Source organism: Pogoniulus pusillus, unplaced genomic scaffold (assembly GCF_015220805.1).
Source record: "Pogoniulus pusillus isolate bPogPus1 unplaced genomic scaffold, bPogPus1.pri scaffold_50_arrow_ctg1, whole genome shotgun sequence".
Taxonomy (NCBI): domain Eukaryota; kingdom Metazoa; phylum Chordata; class Aves; order Piciformes; family Lybiidae; genus Pogoniulus; species Pogoniulus pusillus.
In genome coordinates, this window is record NW_026974708.1 from 761,926 (window position 1) to 788,488 (window position 26,563).

General features: G+C 47.8%; 1 protein-coding gene across 1 annotated transcript; it reads right to left on the reverse strand.

Annotated features, from left to right (window-relative positions):
• Positions 1 to 4,101: 4,101 nt before the first annotated feature.
• LOC135174199 (olfactory receptor 14A16-like) lies at positions 4,102 to 5,187 on the reverse strand. The gene has a single exon (XM_064141432.1). The coding sequence runs from the start codon at positions 5,185 to 5,187 to the stop codon at positions 4,255 to 4,257; it is 933 nt and encodes a 310-aa protein (XP_063997502.1). The 3' UTR covers positions 4,102 to 4,254.
• Between the last annotated feature and the right edge of the window lie 21,376 nt (positions 5,188 to 26,563).

Sequence of the window (26,563 nt, forward strand, 5' to 3'; positions counted from 1 at the left end):
GAAGGGCCAAGGACAACATCCAGTCCTTGTTAGATAGAGAGGGGAATAGAGTGACAAAGGATGAGGAAAAGGCAGAGGTGCTTAACACCTTCTTTGCCTCAATCTTCACTAGTGGGACAGGTTGTCTCCAGGACAGCTGGACTCCTGAAGTGGCAAATAGAGTCAGGGTCCAGTATAGTCCCACTGTAATACAGGAGGAAGCAGTAAGGGACCTGCTGAGCCACTTGGATCCTCACAAGTCCATGGGACCGGATGGGATCCACCCTAGAGTGCTGAGAGAGCTGGCAGCTGAGCTGGCCAAGCCACTCTCCATCATTTATAAGCAGTCCTGGCTCACTGGAGAGGTCCCAGAAGACTGGAAGCTGCCAATGTGATCCCATCCACAAGAAGGGTTGTAAGGAGGAGCCAGAAAACTACAGACCTGTCAGCCTGACCTCAGTGCCAGGCAAGGTCATGGAAGAGGTCATCTTGAGTGCCATCACAAAGCACCTACAGGATGGCCAAGGGATCAGGCCCACCCAGCATGGGTTTAGGAAGGGCAGGTCCTGCCTCACCAACCTGATTTCCTTTTATGATCAGATTACCCATCTGGTGCATGTGGGGCAGGCTGTGGATGTAGTCTACCTGGACTGCAGCAAAGCCCTTGACACTTTCTGCCACTACAAGCTCCTAGCCAAGCTGGCAGCTCATGACTTGGACAGATTCACTCTGATGTGAGTCAAGAACTGGCTGGAAGGCCAGGCCCAGAGAGTGGTGGTGAATGGTGCCACATCCAGTTGGCAGCTGTCACTGGTGGTGTGCCCCAAGGCTCAGTACTGGGCCCAGTCCTGTTTGACATCTTTACTGATGATCTGGATGAGGGGATTGAGTCCAGCATCAGTAAATTTGCAGATGACACCAAGCTAGGAGCAGATGTGTGGTGGGGCAGATCTCGCGGAGAAGGGCTGAACTCAATATGCAAGGACACTGCACAATCCAATGTGGATCAAAAGCGAGTGACAACTTTATTTGGTAGACACGCGCTTATATGTGTTACAGATAATATATGCATACATGTAAGAAGCTAAATGGATGAATCTCTAAACACCCCATTTGCATGGTGCACCTACTTGCTACGTGCAGCTGCAAGCAGCAAACTACTTCTTATCTTATTCAGAGTTAGCTGGATTCTGCTCTGCTTCAGTTGCCTGCTGACTCGTCAAGGACAGTGCCTCCCTAGCTGGTTATATTAAATGCTGCCTTTGTTTATTCAATATGTCTTTGTTTCTTCAATGTGGCCTTTGTTTCAGTGTGGCCTAGCACAGCCTTAATTTAGTTCCATATACTCATCCTGCTTGCCCACCTCTAAGTCATGTCCATTTTCCTTTAGCCATTCTGCAACACAGGTGTTGATCTGTTGGAAGGTAGGAGAGCCCTGCAGAGGGACCTGGACAGGCTGGATGGGTGGGCAGAGGCCAATGAGATGAAACTGAAGATGGCCAAGTGCAGGGTTCTGCACTTTGGCCACAACAACCCCAGGCAGCACTACAGAATGGCTGAGAGCAGCCAGGCAGAGAGGGACCTGGGTGTACTGATAGATAGTAGGCTGAAGATGAGCCAGCAGTGTGCCCAGGTGGCCAAGAGACCCAATGGCATCCTGTCCTGAATCAGGAACAGTGTGGCCAGTAGGACAAGGGAGGTTCTTCTGCCCCTGTACTCAGCACTGGTCAGGCCACACCTTGAGTACTGTGTCCAGTTCTGGGCCCCTCAATTCAAGAGAGATGTTGAGATGCTAGACCATGTCACAGGAAAGGCAGCAAGGCTTGGGAGGGGCCTGGAGCACAGCCCTGTGAGGAGAGGCTCAGGGCAGACCTCATTGCTGTCTACAACTACCTGCAGGGAGGCTGTAGCCAGCTGGGGTTGGTCTCTTCTGCCAGGCAAGCAGCAACAGAACAAGGGGACACAGTCTCAAGTTGTGTCAGGGGAGGTCTAGGCTGGATGTTAGGAGGAAGTTGCTGGCAGAGAGAGTGATTGGCATTGGAATGGGCTGCCCAGGGAGGTGGTGGAGTTGCCATCCCCGGAGGTGTTCAAGCAAAGCCTGGATGAGGCATTTAGTGCCATGGTCTGGTTGACTGGCTAGGGCTGGGTGCTAGGTTGAACTGGCTGATCTTGGAGGTCTCCTCCAACCTGGTTGACTGTATGATTCTGTTGTGAAGGGATTTGTCTGGGTTTTGGGGGAATGAAATATGAGGCCGAATTTAAAAGGGTTTAAATAATTTAATATTATATACACAAGGAATCCCCCCCCCCCCCCCCCCCCAAACTATGTACAACTACTCCACACAAGTTCTTTGTATGTGGTTCTCAGATTATATTACAGAATGTCTATGTACAGCAAATTGGGAATTTAGCAGAGGCTTGAGAGGATTTGGGAAGAGAGTCTGTGGCATGAAGGTGCCACTGGTAAAATTACTGAGAGTCTGTGCTGGTTTAGATCGAGTTTGCTCAGTTACTCACTGGCTGGAGTCAGTCCTGAAGGTCCCAATATGTGCGGCGAAGCTGCGTTGATAACCCTCGTGGGTTTGAATTGTTCAATTCAGAGATCATTGGGGCGTGCTGCCTGAGGATTCCACGGGCACGGTCAAGCTGGGAATGGCGGCTGGAGCGGCGGCTGGCCAGGAGCACCTTGGTCAGTTTCCCTGGGCTGGTGCCGTGGGCTGGAATCACACAGCGGCAGTGGTCCCCGAAAGCGGCAAAGTGGCTAGGAGCGGTGGGTGGCAGAGGAGAGGGTGGCAGGAGAGAGGCGCAAGGTGGCAGGAGGTAGCAGAAACACTGAATTGTCCCTTTTATGAAGTCTGATTGTGAGATTGATGGTTCTTAGCCACGATTCTGTCCAATAAGGGTTTGGCAGCAGGCCCAAAACATACCAAATAAGGTGAAGTCCAGGGGTCTGGTACCCCCAAATATGGAGAGGGGTCAGGTAGATCCCCACCCTAGGCACATGAGCTTACACAACGTGTTTACTTCAACCTTCAAGCAGGCAAGGCCAGACTGGAAGGCACCAGTTCTATTGTGCTTCCTTTGTCCCCCTTGATTTGTTTTCCCCAAGCTTGGGCAGGGCAACACCTTTCGGGGGGGACAACATGTCCGGACATGAATAGATTTGTAAACACGGCCATTTGGGGCCTGTGGACCCTCCACCACAGGTTCTATGGAGATGTTCAGACAGAGTCTTTCCCCATCATTCACACATGCCCTGTCCTGCAGCAGTCAGAGCCTCCCTGGTCTTCTGCTGCCCCTGCCAGAGGCTGGGAGGCTCCTCAAGCCTGCAATGCCCTGGCACCCCCAGGAACAGCTGATGGTGTTTGTGCTCACTCAGGTTTACTTCACCTCATCTGCTTACATCTCATCTGCACAGTGCAAACAGGCACTGCTGACCTGCTGCCTTTTGCCCCCATGGAGGGACAAAGAACCTCTCCATGCCATGGGGAGTCGGTGCTGGAAGTGGTGGTTGTGAGGAGCTCGTCCAGAATGATTGCCCTGGGACAGCTTCCCCAGGGTGTGCAGTGGACACAGGCACAAACCAGAGCCTTCTCTGCTGGCTTTTCAGGTCTCCTGCAGGAGGCCTGGCTGTGTGGGGACACTGCCCTGCACACTCACACACTGTAGCTGTTCTCTGCTCTTTTCATCTGTGGCACAATTTATTTGGCATACTCTTGAGAGAAACTTTGGAAGAAGGCCTAAGCCTTCAGGCACTGCCCCAGGCAGATCACCTGCCTCTGTGGAACTGCTCTTGTGCAGGCCAGGTCCACGGGAACATGACCTGCCCCTGCCTGTGATCACAGACTGCCACACTGCAAAACTGTGACCAAGCCTCCGAGTCTTAGACCCAGACAAGGGATCAGGAGAGTGTGGAGGTGGAAAGAAAAGAGTCTATGAAGACCAACAGTTGGTTCTCTCTGGCAGCACTGGTGCTGCTCTGCACCACTTTCTCCTTCTGGACCTCTAGACAGCAGAAGTGTCCCTGAACCTCCACAGAGCCCTGCAGGAAGGTCTCAGGGAAAACTGTTACTGAAAGTCCTTTTATTTTATTTAAACAGAAGCAGAGCACAGAAACTCTTACACAAACTCTTGGCCAGAAAACAAAGCAAAGAGAGGATTGGGAAGGGCATCACAGTATTGTAAAGTGGAAATCCACCACCACCACCAAAAGAATGCAGAAGGCAGAGTGCACTGAGAGACATCAGAGCTGCTCTGCAGGAGAAGAGAAACAATTTATTGCTTCTGAAAGCATCCAGTGAGCAGCTTGCTCAGGGCAGCCTTCAGCTCCTGGTTCCTCAGGCTGTAGATGAGAGGGTTCACTGCTGGAGGCACCACTGAGTACAGAACTGCAAGCACCAGATCCAGCGACTTGGAGGAGATGGAAGGGGGCTTCATATAGGCAAGGATGACAGTGCTGATAAACAAGGAGACCACAGCCAGGTGAGGGAGGCAGGTGGCAAAGGCTTTGTGGCGTCCCTGCTCAGAGGGCATCCTCAGCACTGCCCTGAAGATCTGCACATAGGACACCACAATGAACACAAAGCAGCCAAATAATAAACAGGCACTGACCACAATGAGCCAAACCTCCCTGAGGTAGGTTCTGGAGCAGGAGAGCTTGAGGAGCTGGGGGATCTCACAGAAGAACTGGTGCACAGCATTGCCCTGGCAGAGGGGCAGGGAAAATGTATTGGCTGTGTGCAGCAGAGCATAGAGACCTGCAGAGGCCCAGGCAGCTGCTGCCAGGTGGGCACAAGCTCTGCTGCCCAGGAGGGTCTCATAGTGCAGGGGTCTGCAGATGGCAACGTAGCGGTCATAGGCCATGATGATGAGGAGAAAATACTCTGCAGCAAGGAGGAATACTAAAAAGAAGACCTGAAGAACACATCCTGTGTAAGAGATGTCCCTGGTGTCCCTCAGGGAATTGACCATGGATTTGGGGATGGTGGTAGAGATGGAGCCAAGGTCTAGGAGAGAAAGGTTCATGAGGAAGAAGTACATGGGGGTGTGCAGGTGGTGGTCCCAGGCAATGGTGGCGATGATGAGGCTGTTGCTCAAGAGGGCAGCCAGGTAGGTGGCCAGGGAGAGGCAGAAGTGCAGCAGCTGCAGCTGCCTCATGTTTGTGAATTCCATCAGGAGGAACTCACTGACATAGCTTACGTTGGACATTAGATCACTCCAGGCAGAGGAGACTGTTGACAGAGGAGAAGACATTACACAGGTTAGGATACAATTCCTGGAGACAATTCCATGGCTCCCTCCCAGACTCCAATTTCCTTCTTTGGAGGAACTTTGTGCTCTTCCAGCTCCGCACTCTTTAAAGCACGCTAGCAGAAAGAAGCCTTCAAGTCTTACGGCCCTGATGCTGCAGATGGGAAGCTCTGCTGTGGGGCATCTCCTCCTCCTCTGTAGCAGAGAGATCCCAGAGGCTGTGGGATGTGGCAGCTTTACAAGCTCCAGGAACTGCAAATCCTTTCTCCTGCAGCAGAGACTCACCACAGCCAGGCCTGTGAAAGTTTCTCTTCTTTCAGCTCTCAGTCATCCTCCCAGTCCTGGACACCTCTCTGCTTTCCTCATCTCCCTGACACCCCCTGGCAGTGCCTTCAGTCCTGCTGTGCTGTGCAGAGGAGCTGCTCTTGGGCAGAGTTCTCTCTCTGCAGTGCTGCCTGCTTGCCAGCAGCTCCCTTCAGCTCAGGAGCTTGCCCCAGCTCAGCAACAGAGGACCAGCCCAAGGCATCATAAGGATCCCTCTGGAGACTTTGGTGCCAGGTAAACCTCAGAGACTAAGTCAAAGAAATGTCTCCAGAATTCAAAGTCAGAGTCAAACTCTGAAGTTTCTTGGAGTGTTAATGGGTCCCATGGAGGGACACTGGAAAGGTGTCCTCAGTGCCTGCTTAGAGCAGCAGGAGGCAGTGGATGTAAGGGAAGCATCCCTGGAGGCACTGAAGCACCTGCAGGGGCTGGGCAGAGCAGAGAGCTGGAGGCAGTGCTGACAGGTCAGGACAGCAGCTAAAGGTGGCTCTGATGCTGAGCAAACCTGGAGGGGTTTCATGAATGCAAAGGGCCAAGCCCTGACCCCCAGCTCCTGGGAAAGGAGATCCTGTCCCTCACCTGTGCCTCTGGCCTCTGCTGGAGGCAGTGAGGAGTGAGGGTGAGCAGTGAGCAGGGCAGGACATTCTGTGACACTTTGTGGCCTCCCCAAGAAGGAGCAAGGAGGAAAGCAACTGCAGAGCCTCAGCAGAAGCTTCTGCTGGCAGCATCTCTGCATCAGACACAGCTTGTGCTGAGCAGATGCTGCAGAGTCTGTTCCTTGGCAGCAGCCTGGGGCAGGCTCTGCTGTGCTTTGCTTGCCCAGAGACAACTCCTGATGGGAAGTGATGAAATGTTCCTCTGCAAAGCATTTTGAGCAGATGCTTCTCAGAACAAAAACCTCTCCAAGTAGCTGCAGAGCTCTTGGCAAGCACCAGAGGCTAAGTTGTGGCTCAGCAGTGTTTTAATGAGCCCCATGGAGTGTTTGGGGCTGAGTCCATGCTCCTCAGGTGCTGCCAGCAGCCTGAACAAGCCTCTCCACAAGTGCAAATCAGAAGCAAACCCCAAAGTGCCTTGAAGCATTGATTGGCCCCACTGAGGGTCGTTACTGACAAAGCTTCCCAGGCACTCCTTAGAGCAGCTCATTGAGGCCATGAGTGCAGGAGACAAAGGCAGAGTGCAGGGCAGAAAACATTTGGCTTGGTTTATGGAGCAGAAAGGCCAAGCCCTGACCACACCCTTGGAACAGCAGAGCCTGAAAGCCTCCAAGAAAAGTTTCTTCTCTCAAGCCTCAGTGGCAGAGACAACTGCCAGAGCCAAGGGGAGAGATCCCTTGGTCCTGTTAGGCTTTCAGCCTGGCCAGAGCCTTTGGCCATGCCTGCTGCAGCCTGTGCTACACTGTCCCATGCCTGCAGCTATTTCCCTTCAGGCTCTTGACTCCCATCTTGCTTCCCCACCCAGCTCTCACCCTGACATTTCTGCACCTTCACTGAGATGTCTCTGCTCTCAGAGGCCATTCCTTGAGACCTCTGGGTGACCTCATCCCTATCAGGTCTGCCCTCTGAGTGACATTTCTTTGTCCTCATCTCCAGACTGAATCTTCCAAGCTGCACTTTGTTGAGATTTTAGTCTCCTGCCACTACCCAGAAGAGCTTCATCACCTCTGACCCCACCCTTCAGCCATGTGCACATGACTGTTGCAGTGCCCTGAGCCTCCACTCCTCAGGCTGAAGCAGCTCAGGTCTCTCAGCCTCTCCACAGAGGTGACAACCCCATCCTGGCAGATCTCTTCAGCTTCTCCAATTCCTTCCCACTCCTCCAGACTGGAAAACCCCACACCCAGACATCTAGAATCCAGATGTGGACACAGCAGTGCTGAGTCCAGGGGAGGACAATCCCCATGTCTGGGTGGCCACACTCCTGCCACAGCCCATGAGGACTAAGTTTGTAGTGGGAGTTGGCTGTGGTGGAGGGGCAGCAGCCCCAGAGCTGAGGCCTCTCTATGCCTCTACATGCCTGGACATGCTTTTCTGCCAGGGACCTATGGCAGTAAACAGGTTGTGTAACACACACAGACCCAGTCCATGTACCCCTGGGGTCCACCCAGGTGATCCCCTAATTGGGATGGTCCAGGAAAACAGCTATTGCCTATTAAGGTAATGTTTGGGCTTACTGCCAGCCTGATTGGTCACTTTAGATGGCCAAATGAGTCACGAATCTAGGCTCAGAGTCTATAAAGAGGAGTGCAAAGGAGCACCATGTGTTCAGAGGTTCAGACTTAGAGGTTCAAGCTCAGCTCTCTGACCCACATAGCAGCACAGACCTGCTTGCATGGCCTAGACACAGAGTCAGGCCCTTACTCTCTTGCAAACATTACTGAGGCTCAGCCCCCTTGGAATTGATCTCAAGGCGCAGTTCAGCTGTCTGCGAACCCTTTGAGAAGCAGAGCGCCTGCACGCCTGCACTTCATACATATATGGAGAGCCGAGAGCCCCCTGCCTAAGCCTAGAGCAGCTGTACATACTGGCTTGCTATCTTGCATTTATCTATGGAGCTCAAGTCTCCCTGCAGCCTGGCAGACCCTGCTCGCCAGCTGCCCTGTAAGCCTGGAAAGATATAGGCTCAGCAGACCCTTCCAGACTGTCTTCTAACCTACAAACACAGCCTGCTAGCTGTGAGACGACTGTGCTAGAAGCTGCACGGACAAATCCTCCTCCTGCACCTGGAAATCCTGCCAGCTGACCATCCCTGGACACACGGCATCCAGAAGAAGCAGCAGCACTGAGGCAGAGACCACTTCACACCAGGAGAGAAGGTCAGAGAAATCCTGTTTACCCCAGAGACTGGGAACACTTATCAACCCCTGCAAGCCGGGACAGATTCCAGCTTCACCAAGACCCGAACACTGGGCACATGCTGTGACACAGTCCCGGGAGGGTGATTAATGATTAATAATTAAGAGCAACACATTTAAGCAAGCTTTAATTCCTTTGTAAAATAAGTTACCTCTGTCTTAAGAGCAGACAGTTTCAGCCCTTGCTGGGCAGACAGTAGAGTTGTTAAGAGGCATTAAGCCTAAGGGAATCTTTCTCTCTGTCTATAGTTGATAATTTGATATTTCCATTTAATAATCCAATCCCTGTAAATATATCCCTACTGTTTTCATAACTTTACACAGCAAACTTGATTACATAGTGGTTGGGGGTGGTACAAATCTGTAAATATTAATTTTAATTAAAAAATTTATTAAAAAATTAATACCACCTCAAATTAATTTCTCACCTCCCCCTAATAAGGAAGGAATAAGAGAAATCCCCTCCACAACAGTGGCCCAGTCTGTGCTGAGCCAGCATCAGAGTGTCCAGTTTACATGCAGAGAGATGCAGTAGGTACTGGGAGGGGATCAGGGAATATACTTTGTACTGGAAAAGGACCCATCCCATGGGATGGAGGAGGATGATCCAGTTTGTGCTGGAATGAGGCTGTTTCTGTTCTGGTAGAGGATTGGAGAAGAGGGTTCACTTTGTGCTGGGACAAAGCTCAGTGGGAGGGATCTGGGAGGGATCAAAGAGATTCAGTTTGCACAGAGAGGAGAGCCCAGTGTGAACTGGGATGGCATCAGGGTGCCCTGTGTGCACTGTAATGGGGCCTAGGCTCTATTGCAGGGATCCTCAGACTTTTTAAACAGGGCCAGTTTGCTGTCCTTCAGACACTGTTGGGGGCTGGAGTATAGTGTGGAAAAAAAAGAAGGAATTGCTGTGCACACTGCACATATTTTATCTGTAGTAGTGCACAAAAACCAGGAAGAAAAATGCAATATTTAACATGAAGAACAGTTGTAACCAACAAAAGCAAATAACATTGCAGTGTGAGCTATGGGCCTGCTTCTGGCCAGTGAGATGTCAGTGCTAGGTTCCATATCTGTCACTGCTAGTGGTAGCAAGTGATGCAAGTGTTCATCAGCCAGTCCGGATCCGATTGGAGATTTCAGATGCTTCATTCAGGAATAAGTCTGCTCACAGACATAGCTGCTGCCACAGAGGGCTGCAATTTTGAGTGCATGGTTCCTGAGATGCATAGAAATCAGTAAGGCTGCTTGATTTGAATGCACCTTTCAGCGAGTCACAAGTCTGTAGTTTGGCCAATTCCATTTGGTAAATCGGATCAACAGTTTCAGTGTCAGCAGAAAATGGGTTCCAGAAGAGCTGCATGTCCTGCTCATGGGCACGAAGCTCTTTAAACCTAAGTTGAAGCTCCTTTTGCAACACTTTCAGTGCATCCATGCATGTTTTGTTTGGGAATGCAACTGCTGTTTTTTCTGCAGACAGGTTTTGAGTCGTGGGGAGATGGCAGAAGTTTTCCTCCTTTACTTGGTTAATGAGCAGGTCTAATTGGACTTGGAATGCTTTCAGGTGTGAATACATCACAGATGAGCTTCCCCTCTCCTTGAAGTTGGACACTGAAATTGTTGAGTAGCTCTGTTCCATCTGTCAGGAATGCAAAGTGCCATTTCCATTCTTTGAGCTCTGGCACTTCTTTGTGTTTAGAAAGCATAAAATCACAAACCTGTGGCAGTAAGTCATAAAATCGTTTCAAAACTCTCCCTGGACTCAGCCAATGGACTTCTGTGTGGTACAGAGTATCTTCACAGGCAACATTTAGCTCAGACAGAAGTTCCTGAAGCTGTCTGTGGTGTAGTGCATGAGCTCTAAGGAAGTTAACACAAGAATCCACAATTTTCTTGACAGAGTCCAGCTCCAGTGATTTCCAACCCAGTGCTTGTTGGTGGATGGTGCAGTGTGTGGCTATTGGATGTGAACGGTTGTGGTTGTCCCTCTCTTTGTTAATGCTGCAACCTCTCCTTCCATGGACCCTGCCATGCTAGGAGCACCATCAGCTGTCACACTGAATAGTTTACCCCAGTCCAGCTCCAAATCATTCATAGTTGGGCAAACTTTCTCATAGATATCCTCTCCTGGAGTTGTTCCTTTGATGCTTTCCAGTGTAGCAAGCTCCTCTGTGACTTAGAAAGAATCATTTGTGCCACGGATAAGAATCAGCAGCCGTGCAGGATCAGGAACATCATTGCTTTAGTTGAGTGCCAATGAAAAAGAGGAGGAGGAGGATGGGCGACGGCAGCAAGGTTTGTAGCCAAGTGGCACCCCATGTTGGGGGCAGGTCCAGGACAAGGCGCTGGTTCCAGCCCAGTCCCAGCAGATTAAGTGACAGGAACTGGCTGCTTGATTTCTCCCCAAACCCCTGGCGGAGGGGTGGAGGGGAGCACGGGGGGTTCTGTATCCATACCACAGGCCGTAGTTTGAGGACCCCTGCTCTAAAGGCTGTTACTGTCCAGGAGACGATGTAAGGACAGCAGAAGAGAGACAGAAGGGGAAGCAGGAAAGATGACCAAATTCAGTGTCTGCCCCAGAGACTGGTTAAGATGTGCATAGGAATTTGGGGAATCTTGCCCTGATCAGGTGAGTGGTTGGGGGGGAGAGGGGGTCTGCACTGGATGAAGAAGCAGTGTTTTCTCTCTGTGAGATGTGTCTCTGTAAGACCTTGATGGCTTTATTTTGCTGGACAAAGGAGCAGTTTTGGTCCCCAGGGTGGATGCAGCCTTTGAAGTGGCCACCTGAGAGATGATGGGAAAGGCCCTGAAGTATGACATAAACCAGGGCTCCAAAGAGGCTGTAAAATTCATCCTTCCATGGTGATTGATCTCTGACACCCTGACATCTATGAAGAGTGATGGAATTGCTGCTGCATCAGCATTTGAGGCTCTCACTCCCAAAGGGAGCAGTGAGACTTCTGCTACTCAAGTCCCCTTATCAGTGATATCACAACTGTTTCAAGTGCCTACTGTTCCTCTGCCATCTGCTGCGGTAAAGAATCAATCAACCAAAACAAAGTGCAAAAAGCAGAGGAAAAGAAAAAGAAGAAGCAATCAAAGCCAGAAATGCCTCCATCATCCTCTTCAAGATGGACTAACAGTGATCCAGATAACACCCCTTCAGTGAGTGTGTGTGTGTCCCCCCACTCCAGTAACAACATCTCCAAGGGAAAGCCAGTTCCTCTATCCACTCTTGCCGCCACTCACGCCTCTGACATCCACAGTTCACCCCTAAGAAGATGAATCCCCCGGGTTGAGAGACACACAGCTGAAATTGCTCCTTGACAGACTCCAGAAGTTAGAGGCTAAGGATGAACCATCGGAGAAAGTGAATGAGTAAAATGCTGGTCACTTGCCAGCTCACCCCATCCCCCTTCCATTAAATCCTACAATACCTGCCCCAATGCCTGCCCCAAGGATGTCCCTCAATACCTCATTGCTCAGGACAGGGGCCGTGGGCCTATTGATAGGGGCTCTCCAGTTACTAGATGGAAAGGAATTATCAAGAATGCTCTTACTGAAGGTGAAATGCTCCCATCAGCATTTCTTGTGGGGCTCAGGGTGGAGGGCAATTGGTTGCATTAGACTGGAAAGTAATTGAAAGGGCTAAACAGATAACAAAACTTAGTGGTTCCTGTCTGCATTTACTCAATTGTTACTGCAGCATTTATATACAGTTCAGTTGTTAATGCCATGCGACATAGGAATGTTTGTAAATACCATACTTACTCCCTCTCAGCAATTACAGTTTTACCACAAATGGGCAGAATTATGTGATAGTGCTGCAGCTGCACCACGGCAGAACACAAACCCCTTATATGGAGTTCAGTTGCAGATGCTTCGGGGAGCTGTGCCATTTGCAAATGCAAACTTTCAAGCAGGCTTTCAAACAGAGGTGTTACAATTATCACAACAATGGACACACAGAACCTTGTTAACTGCTCATGATCCTTCCCTGCAGACGGGATTTGGGAAAGGCGAGAGATGACTCAATATGAGTTAGCTCCCAAGCAATCCAGTACTTTATTGAGAGCAGCAGGCTTCAAGTTACAGAGCACGTATTTTCTGATTAGGGTGAGAAAGTGAGTGCACCCAGCATGCAATGCAGTACATCTAGAGATTGGAATTTGCATGTCACACATATTTCCCTCCTAATCTGGACACAGTCCCACAGAAGCTTTTTATCAGAAGGCTCAAGGACAAATTTCTTCGAGCTTCTTCACACACAGCGCTGTGGTTTACTGCAATTCCAATACTCAGACCTCACATCCAAGGCTTGATTGTACAAGCTTCTAAGGGCTCGTGCTCCCTCTCCTTCAGCCAGTTCCCAACAATTCCCCCTTTTTCTTTTTGTACAATCAAGGCCTTGGTCGTCACTTCATGAACTCCTTTCATAATGCAAGCAAAAGCTATTCTTAATGCTATTAATACTAAAGCTAATATACCTTATCAACCAAGGTGATAGATTTCCAAACAGAGATCTTAACTATCCATCAAGGGAATTATCATCCCTTACAATTTTTTGAGTATGCTCCTTTAACCATGCCAACTTCTTGTGAATTGATTCACTATGATCTGACAGGTTAAAGCAACACATTCCTTCAAAATCCTCACAGACATGCCCCTGAGCAAGCAAAAGGAGATCAATAGCAGCTCTATTTTGAAGCAAAGCGTGTCTAAGACTATTCTGATCATATAATAACTGGTTCAGGATATTGGTGGTAACATTAGCTTGTTTGATTGACCAACAAGCTAGTTTCCCTAGCTGCCTTAAAGCCTGTGCAGCTGCTACTCCTGGTGCAAAAAATGAGGCAAATACTTTTGCTGCAGAGGACCATAATTCTACATCATCTTTACAGTCACTCTTAAGATGCTGAGGAGAGAGCCTAATTCTACTATATTTTTTCATTTTTGGAATGTTTAATCAGTCCCTCTGATGAGGGGCGAACAAAATAAACTTGCCTGAATAACAGGGACCACCACAGGCCTTACTTGGAGTACCTTGCCAGGATCTATCTCCACCAATTAAAAACACATCAGGGGATAATGCTTTTGGGGTCCCGTTATTCCACAACAATGAGACAATTTCTCTTTTTGGATACATCACATCAATTGCTCCATAAGCGCCAAGGGGTAAAGATCCAAGCCAGCCACCTAACGGTGCAGTAGTTGATTGTAAGCTTAGACTAAAGTCGAGGCTGCCAGGCTTAGTTAACAATCCTAAAAGCTTTTTCTGCAAGCGATAGTAAGTCATGTGTTCAAAAGATCAAGAGTAGAAACAAACATCACAGTCACAGGAGAGCACATGCATGCCACATCTTCATTGACTCTGTGTAGCAATCGATGTTGTGGATTCACAGATGTATCAGTTGTCCAATATTCTTCTCAGACTCCCGTAGTTCTGCATTCACTCTATAATCCTCAGAAATCTTGATGTCTTCATTACACACCTTAGCTATGAGCTGTGTCTGTCTGTTGTGCTTAAGAACTACTAGTTTCTAAATATGATACAGAGATATGCCCCAGATGTTGCTTTCAGGCTACTCTACTAGGCCTTATTCCCACAGTCCTTTATTTGTTTTTAAGAAATTGAGTCAGTGTTTCTCATCTTTCTGCAGGGCCTTTGCAAAAAGATAACAAGCACATTGCCATCTGTGCCAATAAGTGGGTTTGGCCCTTACAACATGTGGAACTGATATCTATTTTACAGTTGTCCATTAATTAAACCCTCAGGAAAATATCCAAATTCATTAACCGTGATCAAAGCCTTATAATCTATACACACACAACCATCATGTCAGTGCTCCTTTCAAGACCTTGCCACAATTCTGCCATCTGAGCAAGACTTCTGCTCACTTTAAGAAAACAGGCTGGCCATAACAAGCTGATCTCCATCAAAAAGCCTGTGAACATAAATGAACAAGTGTGCAAACAGACACCAAAACAAATACAAACATACTCATTGCCTAGGCTAACAAATCCATCGGCCTGGTCTGTATGATCTAACTACAGAAATTTTTTTTAAAAATTCCTTTCTCCTCCTCTCCTTTCCTTCCTTCCTCCATTCTCCCCTCTTTTTCTTTTTCTTTTTTTTTTTTTTTTTTTGGTGGTTTATACCTAATCCTAATGCTGTCTAAATATCCAGAAAATCCTAAATAATATTCTACAATATCCCTATATCCTAAAATCCTACAATTGTTATCTTACAAACTCTTATCCTTAATTATATTACCTTAGCAACTTAAAAATCTGGCAATTGAAGGGAAATCAGAGAAGATTCAAGAAATATGGTACCATATTATCCTTAGTATCAGCACAGAAGAAATAAGCAGTAACCTATGCATTTACAAAGCAATTTCTTACTATAATATTCCATTATAATACCTACCAAGTGCAAAACACACTCTACTGCCATTACCTAAGGCTCGGTATGCTGCTAAAATTATCCTAAAAACTCCAGTACAATTAATAACCATTTCACATCTTATCCAGTAAACTCTCAAACTCCAAGATCAAAACTAGAAACACCATCAGGATTTCAATTCACGAAATAGCTTTCACAAACTCACAGTATCACAGTATCACCAAGGTTGGAAGAGACCTCATAGATCATCAAGTCCAACCCTTTACCACAGAGCTCAAGGCTAGACCATGGCACCAAGTGCGAATCAGTTGGTACGCACGGCTGTTGTTTGCAGCACTCAGCGAATCAGTTGTTATGCATGGCCATTGTTAGCAGCACTCAGCAAATCAGTCGGTACACGCGGCTGTTGTTAGCGGCACTCAGTGAATCAGTCGGTACGCACGGCTGTTGTTAGCAGCACTCAGCAAATCAGTCGGTACGCATGGCTGTTGTTAGCAGCACTCAGCAAATCAGTCGGTACACGCGGCTGTTGTTAGCGGCACTCAGTGAATCAGTTGGTACGCACGGCTGTTGTTAGCGTCACTCAGTGAATCAGTCGGTATGCATGGCTGCAGCAGTTCTGAGAAATCTTTTGCTGCTTTTTCCATCTGAGTGCTCATGGTGGCCGCCATTACTAAGCAGCCAGGGCACTCTCTGGTCACACGTGGCAGCCATAGAGACCTGCTGGTTGGCTTCCAGTGAGACAATGCTACTTTCTTTTTAATCCATGGTCTTACTCCAGCTTCTATACTACAGGCTCTCATCAGGCTCCTCAGTACTCACAGCTGTTTCATAAGTTTGGCAAAGAGCATTCTTGGTGGGGGGGCGGAGGAGCACTGGATCGTGGGGCTTCTGCTGGCGGCGGTGGCGAAGGTGGAGAGGGTTCAATTGGTAGTGAAATCTCCTCAAAGGACAATCAGGAGGCAACGGAGCTGATGTTCCTGATCACGTCAGAGCTGCCGTGGCTGCTGAGGAAGCCACAGGAACCACTATTCCTGATGGCAGTACAGTGGACTTTAGCTGGTCAAAAATTGAACTCGGTGGGGGGTGTACTTCTTAATAACAGTTTATAGTCTCTCTCCTGAAGTGCTTCAGCCATTTCTTCCTTGTCAATCACCACATCCTGTAGCACTCTCCTTCAGCTAAGTAACTATCAGGGGTCCTAAAGAACTGTCATGGAGGGTAGCAGAAGCCCTTAGCAGGTCTCTCTGTTGTGAAAGTTATAGTGTCTCACATTAATGCCAAGAGCCTCGCAAAACCAAAACAGTCCTTCAGTGCCATGAGAAAGTCTCTCCCTGGTCGAGATAAAAGGTAAACAGTGGCCACTGTTTTGGTTAGGGGAAACGGCAGTTCTCATGCCCGCTCGACACCTGGTGTGGGCCAAGCTTGGGGTGGTCTTAGAAATTGTTTTGGTAAGAATTCTCCAATTGTATAGATTGATTATAACTTTGTGCCAATCTGTAAGAATAATGTAAAGTAGCCTGGACTGGAGGGTTACACCTCTTTTGAACATTATAAAAATGGTGTGCCAGCCTGGATCGGGAGCTTGCTTGCTTGCTGGTACCTGCTCCCACCTGCTTGCTCACTAGCCTGCCTGTTTGCCTCGCTTCTGCTCTGGTGACCTCTCGTTCCTGATCGGCCCTGCCCGACGAGGGGCCCGCAGAGACTTGAAACCTGCTTGGGCCCGATCCTGACGAACAAAGGGTCACCGCCCAAACTTCGAATCCTGCTAATCTGAACTGCTGAATCATGAGTAAACCAAAGAAAGAACTCTTTACCTAAAGACTGAGTAACTTTAAAGACTCAAAAGAACTCTAAGAAAATCACAGACTCTCCTTTATCTGCTATTTTCTGAAATGTTATTCTACAGCTTCAAACCTAAAAGAACTCAGGTGGGGAATTTAGTTCGGGAGGGGAATCTCCGCGTTTGAGCAATAAATCACTTGAAAATCCACAAGTGAGTCTCCACGTATTTTCCCCACAACCTCCCAAACTACCTTCCGTGACAAATTGGCGACGAGGATGGGATTGTAACCGTAGAATAACTACAGATTTATGGCAGAAAATATCATGATGGAGCAGAAACAACCGCAGCCGCAGGCTATGGCGGCTGGAGCAGAGTCTGAGTCTGTCACAGTGGAGGCAGAAGATTTACTGGAGGCAGTAGCAGATGATCCAGTTGAAAAGTTGATGTCTGTTTTTGAGATCGTTCACATACGAAAGACTATGGACGCACTTGCTAATGATACCATGAAACAGGTCACCGATAAGTCAGTAGATATGGTTATCATGCTATATAAAGCTTTCCAAGATGTGGAAGGAATAGATAAAGAAAATTTTCTTATGCTGGCAGTAGGCTTAATCCGAGCTCAAGATAAAGTAGATGAATTTGAATATGAGTTGAGGCGGGCGAAAGACAAGAGAGACAAGTTAAAGAGAGAAGTTGATTATCTCGATAAAGAGTGAAAGTGTTGGAGGCAGATCGGCCAGAAGGCGAGACAACAGGTTGAGAAGCTGAAAGCTGAGAATAGCAGGTTGAGTAGCGAGATTAATCGCGTGAATGTACCCGCGGTAACCAATGAACGACTTCGGGAGTTGGAGGAGAGGCTAGAGGGGAAGTTTCTCCAAGCCTTTCAAGAATTACAGCTGCGAATGTCGCCATCGCAGCCCCCGCAGCTGCGCGTAGGGCAGCAGGGCCCACAGGCGCTGTCGCCGCAGCAGTCCCCGGCACGGCCGGCACCTGTCCCTCTGCCACGGACCTCAATTCGGTGGACGTCACAGCCCATGCCGCCGTCGCTCTCTCCACAGATAACTGTTCTGCCTTCTCAGCCCCTGCTGCAAGCCCAGCCGGCTCTGCCGCCAGCGGCTCCGATACTGTCTCAGCCCATGCCGCAGCTGCCCCCACAGCCACAAAGGGCTCAGCAGCCCATGCCGACGTCGCTTTTGCAACCAGTTTTGCCAGGCCCGATGCCTTCTCAGCCTCAGGCAATGGCTCAGCCGCAATTAGCGATGTCTTTTCAACCATTTTGCCTCAGCAGGTTCCGTTGCAGGTTCCGATTCCGCAGACCATGCCGGCGTCCATCCCAGCTCAACAGCCCGCGCCGCAGATGCCATCTTCTCCGCAGCCATGCCCCAAGGTGCCATTACGGAGCAACAAGGACAGCGCGCCTGCGCAGCCCCACTCCGAGCCGTCACCTGGAATTGCGTCAGTGAGCAGCAACACGGAAGTGGAGGAGATAACCGAAAGCATGAGGAACGCATCTGTCAATCCCATTTTCAAGACAGAAACCGTTGTAGGAGCACGAGGAAAGAGCACCACAACTCAGAAAATTCGACCATACACCGCATTGCAGAAGCGTGAGTTAAGGGAAAGGTATTCCCAATTGCCTAATGAGACTATAACTGATTATGTTTATAGGATTATAGTGAGTGATGCCGAAACTGTAATTTTGTCTCTTGAAGAGGTAAAAGGACATTGTTGGGGACCTGAAGTGTTTCTAGGGAATGGTCCTCCGGCAGAGCTTGCGTTGAGTTCTAGAATCCTTTATTGGGCTGGTGCTTATCATCCTTCAGACAGAGATGAGGTAATCAGATGTCGTATTTCAAATTGTGATCAGTTAGTTGAAATAATCACCAAGCTGGCATGTATGCCGGCTATGGATAATCGTGGAATTAACCCAAATCCTATGAGTCTCCCAATTGAACCAAATAGGCTTCATCCTTTGGTAAAAGGTTTGCCAGGAATTTTAAGAACTGTGTGTGAGGCTAGAAGGGAGCATATTGAGAAAGATACAAGAGAAGGTAAGAGCAGGAGATAACTCATTAAACCACACTACATGGGGAGAACTCCTAGAGGAATTAATGTTTAAAGGGCGGAATCTAGGTTATGCTGATACCACACCTTTACATCCATCTTGGTACAAATCAAGAACATCTGACCGAAGGAGCAAGCCTCCACATGGGAAGGAGCCAGAAGTGAGGTATGCCAAAGCTTATGGTGGTCCAGAAAGCCCTGTGGGAAGCCCCAGGACAAGCCCACGGTCGAGCCCCAGGGGGAGCCCTGAGATCAACCGTCGCTCTAATTTGAGAACATTCTGGGGGTGGAATTCCTATTATGGGCAAGGTGACTACCCAAAGAAGAGACTGGTGGAGTATGACCCCATAAAGGCTGAAATCAGTGCTATGAGTAAAGCCATCATTGATGCAATGAAAAAACTATTAGGCCAGGATGGAGATAAGACAAAACAGCAATGCACGAGGGGTTCCAGAAACGCCTCTCCCAATAAGTCAGGTCAATCTGATCAGCAAAGAGATAAGAGCAAGTCAAAAAACGAGAAGTAGCTGTGAATGTCTCAGGCCACACTCATCGCTTTGTTTCTGCTTGTCAGTGGTCTGAAAAACCTGAACCCTTCATTATGATTCCAACAGGACCAGATAGAACTGCTGTTAAGTACCTAATAGACACAGGTGCACAAATTACTGTGTTGAATGAGCAACTGGCAAAACGCCTCAGAATTCTGCCATCTAGTAAAAAGATAAAAATAACAGGTGTAACAGGACAGCCTGACATATGCCACTTGGCTAAAACAAGACTATGGTTGCCTGGGGAGAAGAGAAGTACCCTGGTAGAGGTAGCGTTAGCTGCTTGTCAATATAATATTCTTGGATTTGATGTTTTAGCAGGTAGAAGGTGGCATCTTCCAGATGGAACATTATGGAGCTTTGGTGCTTATGAGGTGAGGAATAAGAGGGGAAAATTAGTACATGCTCGTGTTCATTGGTTACAAACTGCTCCTCCTTTGCCAAAGTCGCACATTACCTGTGTTGCACAATATCCATTGCCAGCAGCAGCTAGGCAAGGTATTACTGAAGTGATAGCTGATCTTGAGAAGAGAAAGATCATCACCAGAACTCATTCTCCTTACAATTCACCTGTCTGGCCAGTCCGCAAACCAGATGGCCGATGGAGATTAACGATTGATTTCAGGAAACTTAATAGTAACACTCTTCCTCTCACTGCAGCAGTTCCTAGTCTCTCATCCACAGTGACAGCGATCCAAGCAGCTTCTCATGCCTGGATGGCGACTCTGGACGTGAAGGACATGTTTTTCATGGTACCACTAAGAGAAGAGGACAAACCACAGTTTGCATTTACTTGGCAAGGTATTCAATACACATTCAACAGTCTCCCACAAGGGTACAAACACAGTGCAACTATTGCACACAACACACTTGCAGCTTTGCTTGACACTGTCCAACTTCCTAAAGATGTTAAAGTGTATCATTACATTGATGACATCTTGGTGGGAGGGAATGACAAAGAACAAGTTGCTACAGTAGCTGAGAACATTCGAAAACTGTTAACTGATAAAGCTCTTTGTCTGCGCCAGCATGTTTTCCCAGATATTTTGGCTCCTTGCCTTTTCCTCTAATAAATCCTTTTCCAAGGCCTGAATTCTTTTTCATAATTTTCGAATTCAGCCAGAGCCTGGGTCACCACTGACCCCAAAACAACAGTGTAAAACTCTGTTGGAGACTTGGTAATCACAGGGTCTGAGCTCTCAGCTAATTTCTCCAGGATTTCCTCCAGATTTTTACAATTTTGCTGAGCCCAAATTAAATCAAGTCCTGTGATTAGGCATCCCTTTTCATGTAGAAATTCTATGATTGAATTACACTGCATTTGCTGTGCCATACTGGTGTGGAGGCAGGGAATTAATGCGGCTGAGGCAGGAATTTTTATACAAAAATAGAGTTATTTTATTTTCCCAAAACCCACCCCCAAAACTATATATACAAAGATTGATTTAGTTTAATTAACAGATTCAGTTGCTTGAGAATATCTACAGGGATGCCATAGATAATCTGACTATTTTGGAAGTCAGAAGTTGGAAAAGGCTTTAGCTATTAATTAATAGCGTTTTCTTACTAATAAAGTTGAGCCAAAATAACTCACGATCAGGCTGACTTCCTCATGCGGTCTGTCCTGCTGTTCCTTTTCAGCAGCTGCAGGTGGATCGTTAAGGGTCATTAGGCTTATAAAGGGTGTCAATGGGTGAAGCAGTCTTTGAAGCTCTTTCTGTATCCAGGCCAGGTGAGGGGGAGGGAGAGAACTCTCAGGCACGCATGAACGTCCAGGCAGGAACGAACTCCAAGCGGGACAAACTCCAAGGCAGGAACCCCCAAAGGCAGGAAGCCCCCAATACTTATACCCTCTCTAGACAAAGAGCAAAGTTACCACTCCCTTAGGCGTGAAAGGGCACAGCCAATCCCAGCCCGATTCCAGCACAGGCACTGCACAGGACACTCCTCATGTGGGCAGGACCCCTTTGCTCACCCCCTTCACATCTGCAGGGCAGGCGGGGTGGGTGGGGTGGGGACCAGGCAGCTTTTCCTCTCCCATTTCAAACAACAGAGGGAGAGCAATTTAGGTGTATACAGGATTCCAGGACAGGGTGTGCAGACAATCCAGAAGCCTGCTTCCTGGTTCTCTCCAGGCAATAAGCAGCGGGCATGCAAAGTGTGCTAGGCTGCTGAGAGTCTGTGCTCCATAAATAAAGCAAGACAGCTTGCAGATATGCACAGCTGGTTTAGGAGGTTCTAGGCTCCTTCCATATATCTTGTGCAGGCTTGAACAAGCTCTGCATCTAAGGTATGCAGACAGGTTAGCTGCGATTGAGATCAGTGCATGAGGTCTGAGTCTCAGAGAGCATCAGAGCTATGCAATGGCATCCGAGCGTGTGAGTATGAGCGGCTGAGTGCTTCAGGTTCTCCTGTGCACCCATCTTTATGGACTGTGGGCAGAGATTAATGGGCCCTTTGGCCACCAGAGTGACCAATCAGCTTGGCAGTAAGCCAAACCTTACCATAATAGGCAGGAGCTACTTGCCTGGACCCTCCAAAATATGGGGATCACGTGGATTTGCTCCAGGGAGACATGAGTTGTGTGTGTGTGTGTTACATAACTTGTTTACAGTCAGGGGTCCTGGCAGAAAAACATGTCAAGGCATGTATAGGCACAAAGAAGCCTCTGTTCGGGCCTACAGGCCCTCCACGACACCAGTTCCCAACACTTCGCTGTCTATGCCCGTGCTTACCAGCATAAGGCAGGGTGACACTGAGAAGTATTCAAATTTCCTTGGTCAATTACATCAGGGCATCAGGACCAACCTGCATTTATCTGAGGAAACAAAGGCCAAGATGTTTGATCTATTGGCTTTCAATAATGCTAAAGAGAAAACGAAGGGAGTGTTAAGTACATTGCCAAAGGGCACTGATCTGGCCCAAATGTTGGAAGCTGCTGAGCACTTAAAGGCAACAGACAAAGCAGCCTACATAGCTGCAGCTGTAAAAGCTGATGTAAAACCCTTCATACACCAGACAACCCAAAAGGGGCAAAGGAAGGACAAAAAAAATGTTTTCAGCCACCAGAGCACAGAGAGCCTAGCAGCAGGCAACTGTCGCAATGAAGGGATGGGGAGACAGCTTGACGCAAGCTAAGTTCCGATTTTGTTAGGCAACATGCAGGGATATATATACTTGTCAGTAGGCTTAAAATTTTTATCTATTGGTTAGTCATTTTATCACATGCAAAATCATCTAATCTAAATTCTGTCTGCCACATCTGGTTCCCGGGGTCTTAGCATATTCATCAGATAACAAGGTCCTGTTTCCTTGCTTCTTCTAATATGCACAATGTTCAGATCACTCTGACTCAGATAGTTTGCCCAAGGCTTGTGTTGACACTGATCCATGATTGACCATTGTTACATTAATGGCCTGTGATCCCACAGGCAACAACAGAGCAGACCAATTGGTAGCCCCTGCTTGGACTGGTCAACCGCTTAACAGCATTGAACGAGCGTGTCTGTCACACTCCTTTTTTCATCAGGCTGCAAAGATGCTTGTCAGACAATTCCAGATACCCAACAATGATGCACAAGGCATTGTCAGTTCTTGCCCAGATTGTCAACAAATGGGTTTTGGTAAGGGAATAGGAGTGGACCCCAGAGGCCTGTTACCCTTACAGGTCTGGCAAATGGATGTAACTCAGCAGAACTGGGCCATCAGCAATATGTAGATGTTTGTATTGACACCTTCTCATTGGTTCTTTGGGCAATAGCAAAAACTGGGGAAGCAGCTCGACATGTCATGAAGCATTTGTATGTGTGCTTTGCAGTCTTAGGTGTCCCACTACAAATCAAAACAGATAATGGTCCAGCCTATATCTCCTGAGCATTTAAGGGCTTCTGTCAGGAAGTGGGGCATTCAGCACGTCACTGGAATCCCTCATTCCCCCACTGGCCAAGCTGTCATGGAAAGGGCACATCAGACTCTGAAAGCTTTTCTCAATAAACGAAATAGAGGGGAGAATGGAAGTGCTCCAAACGAACAATTGGGAAAAGCATTGTATCTGTTGAACTGTTTGAGATTGGCAGGTGATAAGCAGGACCCCCCAGTGATAATACATGAGAGCCATTTAGGTGGAGAAACCAAAAAAGCAGATAAAAAAAAATCTTGTACAGTATCAAGATTTCGCAGTATCACACACAGTGTCACAGTATCATCAAGGTTGGAAGAGACCTCATAGATCATCAAGTCCAACCCTTTACCACAGAGCTCAAGGCAAGACCATGGCACCAAGTGCCACGTCCAACCTTGCCTTGAACAGCTCCAGGGATGGCGACTCCACCACTGCCCCGGGCAGCCCAATCCAATAGCCAATGACTCTCTCAGTGAAGAACTTTCTCCTCACCTCAAGCCTAAATTTCCCCTGGCGCAGCCTGAGGCTTTGTCCTCTCATTCTGGCGCTGGCCACCTGAGAGAAGAGAGCAACCTCCCCCTGGCCACAACCACCCCTCAGGTAGTTGCAGACAGCAATAAGGTCACCCCTGAGCCTCCTCTTCTTCAGGCTAAACAATCTCAGCTTCCTCAGCCTCTCCTCGTAGGGCTTGTGCTCAAGGCCTCTCCCCAGCCTCAGCCGCATCAAGCATCTCAATGTCCTTCCTAAACTGGGAAATGACTGCTCGAGGGTATATGTGTTTACTTACAGGGGATGGCATCTGGTGAGTCTCAGCAAGATAGATCAAACCGTGGAAACAGATTCCAGCAGAGCAGGACTCACCATCATGATGATAACCTTGTCACGGTGTCATAGAGGACCCATAGGCCCAAAGTAGGCTTATACAGGTTTACCTATTAAATGGACACAAACAGACACAAAAGGGACAAAATAGACCTGGTGTCATAAAGTCTGGCCTGCTCAGGGCCCAGGTTGTGTAATGCAGTTGTGTAATGCAGTTTTGTAAGCCCATGCGCCTAGTTTATGGCCTACTGGGTGCAAGGCCTGTGCTCATCCCATATTTGGGGAAGCCAGGCTTGTGGACCCTGCCTAATATGGTATGGTTTGGCTAGCTGCCATCCTGATTGGCTATTCTTGAGTCCAAAGGGCAATTAATCTTGGCCCGTGTTGATAAAAGGAGATACACAGGTGAACAACCTGCTTTAGCTTCCCTGCTTTGCTTCCCTGCTCTTTGCCTGCTCTCTCTGCTGTGCCCAGCCATGTTGCTATTGCACACTGCTTTATTGCTTGCCTCGTAAACTCCACTGCCATGAGTTACCAGGAGAAGACCCCAGATGTCTGCACGTGACAGGCCTGTGTGGCCAGCGTGACATCATGCTGAGACTGCACCACATCTGCCTCTGCACCTGAAGGTCTTGCCTTGAGCTCCTGGACATATACACAGATCGTCCAGAAGAAGCCAAGAGAACTGTCACAACAGAGGGACGGGGAGACTCTTGGATGCCAAGAAAGTTCCGTTTATTGTAACAAATCCACTATCTTTTATAGTTAATACAATTCTGACTCCATACAGAAGGCTCTCAGTGATTGGTTCATTAAGCTTCTCGCGTATACTGCTGATTGGCTATTCCAACTCAGCTTCTTGCTAAAATTTCACAATTTCTGCTTAGCTAAGATCTCTTATCAGCACAAGAAACCATATGCTCTGACTCCTTGTCAGTACAACAGACCCTGCAATAAAATTAGGTCAATGTGTCGTAAATTCTTCTTTCTTATCAATTAAGTAGGTGCCATTTTGCGCAGCTCTAGTCCAAGGTTTATGGTGTAACTCCTCCAAGGTTATCAGTTGTTCCTGGCTCACAGCGCGCGACCCTACATCTCCCCCTTTCTGTTGTACAACAAAGATCTTAGCAGTAGCTCTATCAATCATTCTTTGCATGCATTGGAATATACAAGGCAATAGTAAAAGCATTACTAACACTACAATAATAACATAGCAAAATGTTTTTACAAGACTTCTAATCCATCCCGAAAGACCCCATCCCAGAAATAGTTTGTCAAGCCAGTCCCAATTATCTTCCTGTTGCAGTCTCGTCACTCCATCCCGTATTCTTTGTATGCTGGCGTGGATCGATTCAGAGTGATCGGACAAGTTCATGCAGCACATTCCTTCGAAGTCTTCGCAACCATGTCCTTGAGCTAAAAGCAAGAAATCTATAGCAGCGCGGTTTTGTAATGTAGCATGCCTAACACTATCTACATCCACTAGTAGTCCTGACAGTGCAATGCTAGTTGCATTGCTTTGTTTTGCAAGCCAACAGCCTAATTTATTTAAGGTGGCTAATGAATTGCTAGAGGCAACTCCTGGCACAAAAATTGATGCAGCAACTATTTCTCCTCTATTCCAAAAATCAACATTATCATCGCAAGATTTATCAAAAGTGCGCGCAGCTCTTTTATCTCTAATTTGCGGGTGCCTCTGATACTGTTTCCGCCACCGCAGAACAGTAGTGTCATTGGGTGTTAAAATTGTTGACCTACCAATTGTAAAAGGTGATTACTTGCAAAATGTCGTGCAATAGGGGGGGTATCTTCTGCAAAGCAATTCAAAAAATTGAAAGTGTACATGGCTTTCTGTAACCGTTCCTCCGGTGTGTCTATCATACCCCCTCCCCCTTTCTGTTTTCCTAATAGTGTTTTTAGTGTTTGGTGTGATCTCTCAATGATGGATTACCCTGTAGGCGAGTGCGGGATGCCGGTAACGTGGCGTATCCCCCATTCCATAAAAAAGCTCTTCAAAAACTGGGATGAGTAAGCTGGACCGTTATCAGTTTTTATCGTTTTTGGTACGCCTAAAGTGGCGAATGCTTTTAAGAAATGTCATTTAGCATCTTTAGCTCTTTCTCCTGTATGACAGGAGGCAAAAAGTGCGCCTGAAAAGGTATCTATGGAGGAATGTATGTATTTAAGTCGGCCAAATTCAGAAAAATGTGTAACATCAGTTTGCCATAGCTCAAGGCTCTGTAAACCTCTGGGGTTGATTCCTGTGGCTTGAAATTGTACACTGAAGCGCTGGCTCTCTGGGCAGGCAGAGATGATATCTGCTGCCTGTTGTGCAGTTAGATCGAACTGCCTCCTTAATCCTTTCACGTTAGTATGGAAAAACGCATGGCTTGCTCGCGCTTGCCCTAACCTATCAGGTAGGGGAGAGGCTGTCAAAACCGGCATGGCTAAACAGTCAGCAACTCTGTTGCCTTCGGCCATAAATCCTGGAAGGTTTGTGTGAGATCTAATGTGCGTCACAAAAAAGGCACATTTTCGGTTGTTAATAAACGTGATCAAATCTTTAAGCAGATGGAATAGCTGTAAATTAGAGACTTCTTTAAGAGCAGAAGCCTCCGCCCTCATTACAGTACCTGCT